The 10,516-nt window shown below is 35.5% G+C and overlaps 1 protein-coding gene across 1 annotated transcript; it reads left to right on the forward strand.

Annotated features, from left to right (window-relative positions):
- The first annotated feature begins 1,944 nt into the window (after window positions 1–1,944).
- On the forward strand, window positions 1,945–5,784 carry LOC116126908. Its single transcript, XM_031412867.1, is given in 14 exon segments — window positions 1,945–2,044; window positions 2,047–2,387; window positions 2,389–2,458; window positions 2,554–2,756; window positions 2,861–3,058; window positions 3,172–3,243; window positions 3,467–3,562; window positions 3,700–3,779; window positions 3,930–4,005; window positions 4,114–4,324; window positions 4,409–4,602; window positions 4,697–4,809; window positions 4,889–4,977; window positions 5,057–5,784. Coding segments are annotated over 14 exon segments (2,571 nt in total).
- The last annotated feature ends 4,732 nt before the right edge of the window (window positions 5,785–10,516 follow it).

The following is a 10,516-nucleotide window of genomic DNA, read 5'->3' on the forward strand; positions in this document are numbered from 1 at the left end:
GCTCAACCGGGATAATCCTGAACCAGTTGATCCATTCTAAGAGTTGATGAAATATGAGCCATTAGATGAATTTCCCAAAGGTTGGTCAAGTTGACTGTTGACTCCATTGACTTGGTTGATTGCTTGTGGGCCGTCAGATTGCTGGAGATGATCCTGGCCATTCATTCCTTTGTATAAAACATTACCTTTCTCTTTCTCATTTGGAAAACCTAGCCGTAACCCTTCCCTTTTGGTTTCTCTATCGGCGGCAAAGGCCATGGAATCACCCAACCTGGGTGATTCCATGGGGGCTAGGTGTTGACTCTCGTCCTGGATAGCAAGTTGGTATACATGGCAAAGAGACATCAGCGATGTGGTGGCCAACATTTGGGTGCAAAAAGCCAGGAAATTATCGTTTAATCCAAGGAGAAAATAGATTAAACGATCTTGTTCCTTGATCTGTTGGAATTGCTACAGTGTTTCCGGTGGTCCACGAAGAGGATTGGTGACGACATCAAGCTCATTCCAGAAGGTCGAGAGTCGATTGTAATATACCGTCATAGTCTGATTCTGTTGCTTGACGTTAGCGAGACTTTGTTGTAGAGTGAAGAGTTTGGCCAGATCCAACTGACAATACATCTCCTTGATAAATCGCTAGAGCTCCTCGGCGATTTCTGTTGGAGGTAAACCAGCGTCAATCTCCTGGGTCAGGGAGTTGCCGATCCATTAATGGACCAGCATGTTACATCTGGTTCAAAGTTTATGGAGATGGGGTTCTTCTGGTGGTGTGATAGTGCCATCTATAAACCCGTCTTTGTCTTTGGTGATTAATGCTTGCCGAAAGTCACGAGCCCATGTCACGTAGTTCTTTGTACCGGTGAGAACATGTTTAACAAGAACAAGCTCTAGTCCATCAGATAGAGAGGAATATAGGGGATCACCAGGCTTCGGCCGACGAGGTTAGGGCTATAAGATCTGGAATTGGTAGGGAAATGGGTTTGGGCCGGTTTGACCCCTAAACCCAAAAGAAAAGGTGTTTGGGCTTGGAAAAGTATTTGGGTTAGGCCTGGTTTGGTTGTCTTGATTGAGCTCTATATTTGGGCCTGTTTGTGTGTTTGGGTTGGCTTGGCTGTTTCAGTTTGGGTTTGGATCAATTTGGTTGTTTGTTGGATCAGACCCAATTGAGTTTGTTTGGCTTGGATCCATTTGGTTTTGAAGGACTAATCCTAGAATTTGTTTTGCAGGAAAAAAAGAAAGGGATAGGAGTTGGATTATTGGCACGTAACAAGGAGAGTGGCTGGCAGGGCAACCTGGCTCTGATACCATGTATGAGTCTGATATTGGAGTAGCACGAAGAGGCAACTGAGTTACCAAAGAGTGCAAGAAGAAGAGAGGCAAGAGAAGCAACTAAAGTTGTTGAGTATGCCTAGAGAGTATAAGCAGGGAAGAAAGAGAGAAGAATGATTTTGGTATATATATTTCATGTACAAGAGTTACAATTTATACAATTGCAAATGTAACATGTAAGGAAATAAAATAAAAGGAATAAATGTAAATCAATACGTACAAGGAAATAATATAATTCTACCTAAGGTACCATACTTGGACAATATTACAAATCTTCCAAATATGGCTTGTACAGTCATTCACATGTCAACACGGGCAATATAAGGAAAGAATACTTACATTAAAACATATATTTGCATTCCATATCTCAGCATGATCTGTCAAAGTCGTCCAACCGTTAGATTAATGCAATCTCTTAAGTCATAACATATACACCTTGTTGGCGTAGATCTTTCACTGTGCTTGAGATTTAATTTTTTAAAGCTTCTCACGAAGCCATTCTTTGTTCTTTAAGTTTGTGTTTCGTGGGAAATTTTTTTTTCCCTTGTCTTTTTTGGTTAAGTTTTTTTCTTGTTCTGCTTGGAAATCTCTGTCGTGTCCAAGCTCTGAACAAAAAAAATGAAGGGTTTCTGGTTCTTTACCGTTTTGGTTGTGTTTCTCTTTTACAATGCAGCTTCAGCTAAGTTATGTACAAACGGTTTTCTCGAGCCTTCAACACATATTTTAGATTCGAACTCTTAACATCCAAAAATGAAACTGGGAAACAAGAAGTTTTCTCTCGTTACCAAATTAAACCAGCTCATTATCATCCGCAATATGACTCGGCGAGGAAGCTGTTGAGTGTGGAAGATGATGCCAACTGGGCATCATTAATGTACAAGAAGCTTAAAATTCCGCGCACGTTTCAATCGCCTGGAAAAGATTTTCTTGGAGAAGTCTCCTTGCATGATGTAAGACTGGATCCCAATTCATTGCATTGGATTGCACAGCAAACGAATTTGGAGTATCTGTTGTTGCTTGATGTTAATAGTTTAGTTTGGAGCTTCAGAAAAACGGCTGGTTTTTTACACTCCTGGAAATCCTTATGGAGGCTGGGAAGCACCAGATGTTGAGCTCCGGGGTCATTTTGTAGGTATAAGTTTTCTCTGGTCATTGTCTTCAATAAAAGTTCTTGTTATCATTTCACAGGAATCACTATTTCATCCTTTTATTTTTGGGAATTTGAAGGGCATTACATGAGTGCTACAGCACAAATGTGGGCAAGCACTCACAATGATACTCTCAGGGAAAAAATGACAGCAGTGGTGTCTATTTTATTTGAGTGTCAGAATAAAATGGGAACTGGGTATCTTTCTGCTTTTCCAACTGAGCTATTTGATCGTGTTGAAGCTCTAATACCTGTTTGGGCTCCATACTACACCATTCACAAGGTGAAGAGTACTTTATTTTTTTTTTTTTGCTTTACATGATAGAAGTAAAATTAACAAAACTTGATTAAATTTAGAACTTGCTTTAAACTTGTCTCCTTTGACAGATCCTGGCGGGTTTATTGGATCAATATACTTTTGCTGGGAATAATCAAGCTTTAAAAATGAGCATATGGATGGTTGACTATTTTCACAATCGTATTAAGAATGTCATAAAGGAGTTCAGTATCGAAAGACACTTCCAGTCTCTTAATGAAGAATCTGGTGGCATGAATGATGAGCTTTACCGGTTGTTCAGCATCACGGTAGGTTGTTCTTCTGTTTGTAAATCCCCTGTATTTTAGATAGGTAGCTCCATGTTTCTGAACTTTTGAGAAATCTGATTTTCTTGACATGATTTTTGTGTTACTGTGCCCAGAAAGATCCAAAGCACTTGCTGTTGGCTCACCTCTTTGACAAACCATGCTTCTTGGGGTTGCTTGCTGTACAGGTAACTATAAAGTTTTGGTTCTGATTTTATATAAAACAGATAAAAGAGTAATTTGATTATATGTTGAAATCACAGTAGTATTGAGTTTCACGTTCAGGATTGCAGGAAATGGTATTTAGAGGAGTCAAATGTTTATGAATGTCATAATAAGAGATGAGTATAGAAGTTTCATTTGTTACGTGCTCTTGAAGTCAATCATAAAAGTTATTTCTTATGCTTGGAGGGTAATGACATTACTGGTTTCCATGCCAACACTCATATCCCAGTTGTTATTGGAGCGCAAAAGCGGTATGAAGTCATTGGTGATGAACTTTCCAAGGTAAATTGCTTACTAGGGACAATTTTATTTGCCTGAATTGACATAATTAGGAGATAGGAGAAAGAAGATTTTGCTCAATTATCAGGCGTTATTTCAGAAAAAATTTGATTTCTGCTAACATAACAATGGCTCAACAGGCAATCGGGATGTACTTCCTGGACATTATCAACTCTTCTCACAGTTATGCAACAGGAGGAACATCATCAGGAGAGTTCTGGTACTGATTTTAGCGACTTTCAGTTAAAATTTTTCTTCATTCAGTAATAATTTAAACCCCGGCCTTAATTTCCATGTGCCATTCTGAATTGACATTAAGAATATTTAGTTCATACATTATTCAAGTGAATCCTTTATCTGATTATTGAAGGCACGATCCAGACCGAATGGCAACCACTTTAGGCACAGAGACTGAAGAATCATGCACAACTTATAACATGCTGAAGGTAAGTCCATTGCTCACTTTTGTTACAGAACTAGCTTCAGGATTCATTTATTTATTTATTTATTTTTTTGCCATTGCAATTTTATAGCACTTTCATTTGATTTTGTAGGTCGCGCGCCACCTGTTTACATGGACAAATGAAATGGCTTATGCGGATTATTATGAAGGCACCCTGACAAATGGAGTCATCGGTATCCAACGAGGAAGAGAACCTGGAGTGATGATTTACATGCTTCCTCTAAACCGTGGAAATTCCAAGGCAGTAAGCTACCATGGATGGGGAACAAGGTTTAACTCCTTTTGGTGCTGTTATGGCACAGGTCTCTGATTCATTTCACATATTCAACTTTTCCCCTAACAAAGACTTGAATAATAATAAAAAACCTGGTAATTATTTCTTTCAGGGATTGAATCATTCTCTAAGTTGGGAGATTCCATATATTTTGAAGAGCAAGGAAAAGTTCCTGGCCTTTACATCATCCAGTTTATATCAAGCACAATCAATTGGCAACGTGGACAGTTTTCTCTCTATCAGAATGTTGATCCTTACGTTTCTTGGGATCCTTTCCTTCGATTGACACTGACAGTCACTTCGAGAGCACGGTACTCAGAACGTTTACATTATCATATGAGTCACAACACATCCTGTAACTTGCTTAATCATCCAAGTTTGATCTCCATTATATATGCAGGCGGCTGACCAATACTCCCTGATTTTGCGGATACCATCTTGGACACTATCAAGTGGTTCCAAGGCAACATTGGATGGCCAGAGTTTACCTGTACCAGCTCCAGGTTTAATTTGGTTTAGCACATTTCTTATTTATAATTCCACCTGTGTCTTAAAATGGTAAGAGAACATTTAAATCACTTTCTTGATGCAGGTAATTTTCTACCTTTGACAAAAAATGGAGCTCTGGTGACAAACTAACTCTTGAGCTGCCCATCACTCTCAGGACTGAGCCTATTAAAGGTAATTAAATTCATGAGTAGCATAACGAAGTTAATTATTTGTTCTGTGACAGATTAAACAAAGTTGTTTTGTTGATCAGATGACCGGCCGGAATATGCTTCTCTTCAGGCGATACTTTTCGGTCCTTATCTGCTAGCCGGTCACACAAATGGGGACTGGGACATCAAGGCTGTTGCAGGCCATCCTCCTTCAGAATGGCTAAGTCCAATACCAGCCTCATACAATGATCAACTATTTACATTTTTCCAAGGCTCTGGAGAATCAACTTTTGTGTTAACAAACTCAAACCAATCAATCACAATGGGAAGACTCAATGTATCCGGCACTGAGGCTGCTCTTCAAGCCACTTTCCGAATCATCCTCACTGATCCGTCCGCCAAATTCTCATCCATCAAAGAAATTATTAGAAAATCCATCGCGCTAGAACCAATTGCGTTTCCAGGAATGCTTGTAGCGCAACTAGGAAAAGACCATAAACTTATTGTCCAGGATGCCTCCAGTGCTCAGCCCTCTACTTTCATTTTGGTTCCAGGATTGGATGGAAAGGACACAGTATCCTTGGAATCAGAAACTCAGAAGGGTTGCTTTGTAAATAGCGGCAGGAAGTTGAAAATAAAGCTCAGCTGCAACACAGGGTCATCAGATGCCAAATTCAACAATGCAGCTAGCTTTGTAATGGGGAAAGGAATGAGCGAGTATCATCCGATTAGCTTTGTGGCAAAAGGAGTGAGGAGGAATTTTCTTCTGGAACCACTGTACAACTTTAAAGATGAGTCTTATACAGTTTACTTCAACATGAACCCTTGAGAACTTTGGGTTCAGGAGTAGAAAGGCCAATAAGTTATCCCTGTTCTTTAAGTTTCCCATTTCTTTCCAAGCTTGAAATGGCTTGTGTAGTTCTTCATGTTCTACCCTGATAGATAGTCTTAACTTGATTATTTATCTTGTTAGTTATGAACACTACTTTTTTTGGCATTTTTTTTCGTCCATCGAGTGTGCTTTGTTCTTTCGTTCTATTAACAACACTAACAACACTCACACTTTAGTAATACGTAATTATAAGAAAAGTCTAATATGGGAACCACAAGAGCTATTTGATCTTTGCAAAATCCCAAGTTTTCTTCCCTTCCAGCTTGTTAGTTAAATAATCCAAAGGTTTCTTCCCTTCCAGCTTGCATAATCTTAATTAATCTCAATCAGGCAGACAATTAACCGTAAAGAACGGCAAAACACAATCTGCATGAATAAAATCTAGTTCAAACTGTTGGCACTCTCATTGTCATTGACCCACACGTAAATTACAGTCCAACGGAGGTTTATACACTACAAAAACTAGTATACTACATGAACGAAATAGAGACGAATACGAAACCTATATAATAGACAAATAAATCACAGATAGTAAAGAGAAAAAATAATAAATGCTATTTACCCTAATTTATCCAATATAGATTACGTCCAATTGAGTCATTATTATTGCAATACTTTCTTGTTTGTCTCGTTTACAATGAATGAATTGCCCTATGATTGTTATTGCTCATAACAAGAGAAAAAGTATGTTTATATACTAAGTTTAAGAGACTAAACCTAGTTTTACTAAGATTCCTATTCTTAAGCCCAAACCTAATGAGGAATTAACGACTTAAAGAAATCTTATAGCGGCTCTTCATGGAAAAGGCTCAAACTGCCTACGAGCCTAGGGGCGTTGCCCCCACGATCCTCGTCCGCTCACCGGGGAACGGAATCCAAGAATGCGTCAGCGTAACCCATTAATGCTTAAGTAGTCGACAACTCCGACACTACACTAGAGAATGTTCTCCCATGAGTACTCTCTTTCAACAGGGAAACCCTCGTACCCATTACAAATCCAATTAATTTACCCAAACTTAATCCAACTCTTAACACGGTGGGGCGACTAGTGGCGGACAAGATTAGTGGCAGATCCAAGATTTTTTTCAAGGGAGGCCTCCGCGACTCTGCCATTGTTTGCCAAATAACTAGTAAAAACTTTAAAAAATCACCAAACCTTAAAGAAAATAACACAATATCAAGAATCCGAGAGAAAAGAATGCAATAACACAATACTTTTCTACTTAAATAAATCAATGAGAAGCAAAATTTTGAGTAAACCTTCTTTTAATTTTTTTTTTTTTTTAATTTTTGGCTTTCAAAGATTATAATATAAATTTTCATGACTTTGATCAGACCTAACCTAAGCTAAAGTAAACTAAAACTTAAATTAAGTCAATGTTGCGTTGACTTTTAATATGAATTAATAAAATAAAGGAGAATTTTCTTGGTATAAAAATAGATAATAAGTCGAATTTTTTTAATTATTTTGAGTAGCTGAATGGTAACATTTGAAATATAGGAAAGGGATGGATAAAAGGTGAAGAATAACGTTATTTAAAATATAGTAAAGGTTTTAATTTGGGAAAGTAGGTTTATTCTTAGATACAAAACACAAAATAAACTCGTAAGATCTATGTCTTTTCCCTCAAATTAGAATAAAGAACCTCTAAAAAAAAAAAAAAAAAAAAAAAAAAAGATTCAACCCTAAAATAAATTAAATTAAAATGAGAAATATACATACCTAAAACTGATAAAACAAAAAATGGAGCTAATTGTGGCACCTTGAGTAGTGAAAGTTTCAACAATTTCGGTCTTTAAAAGTTTTAAAATCAAATAGCATGAGAAAGAGAATGAGAGAGTAAAGAATTTTGGGATAAAATCATAAAAAATAGGAAAAACCGTAGAGAAGAAGAATGGAGAGAGTTTTAAACTTGTAATATAATGTGAGCTTGAAATATATATATTAATAGTAAGTTTTTTATAGGCCTAGATATATGTATAATAGTTCTCATTCTGTAAAAATATGAGGGTGAGTCTAGATATATATATTAATATAAATTTTTGTGGCTTGTATATTAGTAATTTTTTTCTTTTAAACTTGACAAAGGGGTTGGATCCCCCCCTGCCTACGGCTCTGTTATTATTGCCTATCAACTTGTGATAACTTTTAAAAAACCACAAAACTTTGAGCAAAATAAATAATACAATATTAAGAAGCTAAAAGAAAATAATGCAATAATATAATATTTTCCTACTTGGATAAATTTATAGGAAGCAAAACCTTGAATAAATATATTGAAAATAACATCCAATTCACAAAGAAACACAAAAACTTTTTAGTGGAAAAACTTTTCAATGTGAAGATAGCAAAAACTCACGGGAATCTAACGATCCACTTAAATCCAATATAATCAAAAGAGTTTACAGTAATCACAATCAACCAAAATATATTCCACACAAATTTAGAGTTCAATTATAACTCTAACACAAGTAAAATACATAAATGTTTATAAAGAGATGAATTAAAATCACTAAAGAAGCAATCAAACTTCAAGCTGTATAACTTCAAATCTAGTCGTTAAAATCAAAACTCAACTGTCTAGATTAAATATCCGCACATCCTCTAACAAATTATAACATTGATATTGATATTAATAAATTATTTAAGACTTTAGATTTTTTTTTTTTTTTTTTTTTTTTTTTTAAGGGATTTAGAAATTAATCTCTTTGCTAAGCTTTTAAATGAGATGGGCATAAAGAAAAAAAAATTAGATTGTTGATAAGGGTCTTATAATAGTATATATTAAACAAAATTGATTTAATATAAAAAATACTAGTAATTGCGAAAACATTGCATAGAATTTTCTATGGTATATGTAATTATATATAAACATGTTTGGTAGCAAAAAAAAAAAAAAAAAAAAAAAAAAAAAAAAAAAAAAAAAAAAAAGATTATTTTTCATTTTTTTCCATTGTTTTATTGGTGTAACTTCCATTGGATTTTTATTAATATTAATATTATTATAGTTTATTTTGGTATTGTTAGTTAATATTCTTCACAATCAAAGTCATAAATCTATCAATATGAATTTTATATGGAATCTAATAACTAGCTCTAGAATTTAAAAAAAAGAATAAGCATCTAAACTATATATAAAAATAAAAAATATATATAATTTATCATTTTTCATATGGGCTTAAAAAATGAGACCCAAAATTTATAAAGTGGCCAATGTCTTAAAAGTTTGACAAAAAAATATCACTAATTCTATACTTATAAAGAAACATTACAAAGATTTTTATATAAAGTGAGATGATAAAAAATGAATAGAAGAGTGAAATTTACTATTACATTGATTTTTTGGTACATTACTTTACACATACATCTTTGTAATTGTAACATTATTAAAAAAAATTAAATAATTAGATTTATCTTTTTCAATTTGAGGGTAGGGATCCGCCCCTGGTTTCATTTACAATGGTGCGAACCTGAAGGCAGGTGCAGTCCTGAAGATCAGCTGCAACAAAGGGGAGCCTGGAATTAATCAAGGAGCTGGTTTTGTAATGGAAAAAGGCATGAGTGAGTATCATCCTATCAGCTTTGTGACAAAGGAGCAAAGAGGGATTTTCTTCTGGCACCAGTAGTCAGCTTCAGAGATGAATGTTATACTTTTTATTTCAAAATTACAAATTAATTTAACAAGAAATTAGGAAACAGAATCCTAGTGCTAGTTAGTGTTGCTATTGTAATGGATATGTTGTAATTTATTTTCTCTTTATTATTACATGACATTTAGTTAAGAAGTTTAATTTATAAAATTTTACATATCTATTACCGTTAAGTGAGCGTTTATGTTTTTCTGTTACTTTTTGTGAGCGGGGTCAAAAGAGTAATTTGGTAATAAATTATAAGTTAAGAAAATAAAAACAAAACGTTAAATCGCAGCCCCACCAACAACCACTTAGTACTTACTCGGCAGTGCGCACAACTGCTTGTACCCACCTAGTGATCCACAGCCATGCGCACCCCTTTCTCCACCATGTTTCCCCCTCTCGTCGTATCTTTTGATCCCAATCTCCTCAACCACACCGCATCACGGGGAGGTGTGGAGTTGGGAGAGGAGAGTTCAAAAAAGCATGGAAGATATTCGATGAAATGCCGAACGGTTTCTTTTTTCCTTTCGGTGTAAATTGTGGTGGCGGTGGGCGGCTTGCTGGTTGCGATGGTTGAGATGTTGTCGGGAAGGATTGGGTGTTTTAGGGGAACAACGGTAAGAAGTGGGGTGTTAGGCATGGGAGGATGAGGGCATTAAAGTCATTCAAACGCTTACTGTGAAAACTAACGATAACTACTACTGGCAGAGGGTTTTTATTAACTACCAATTATACCTTATCCTTCTCACTCAGAAAAAGTACGTCTCTTTCTATTCTTGTAAGGATGACCATGCCAATATTATCATTTCAAACTAACTTCCATATTTTACCATAATTTTGACGACTAGAAAATGGGTGACCATATCAATTTAATTATTTGAGTCGTACTCTGAAACTGACTAACAGCAAGAAGGTTATTTTCTTTACTTATCTTAACAGCTTCTGCATTGTCTCTCAGCACTTCCTCTCTATAAATATTATATAGATATTTGAGAATTTTATCCTTGAATTATCAAACAAACAAACATAAAAA

Source organism: Pistacia vera, unplaced genomic scaffold (genome assembly GCF_008641045.1).
Source record: "Pistacia vera cultivar Batoury unplaced genomic scaffold, PisVer_v2 Contig1, whole genome shotgun sequence".
NCBI classification, from domain to species: Eukaryota; Viridiplantae; Streptophyta; class Magnoliopsida; order Sapindales; family Anacardiaceae; genus Pistacia; species Pistacia vera.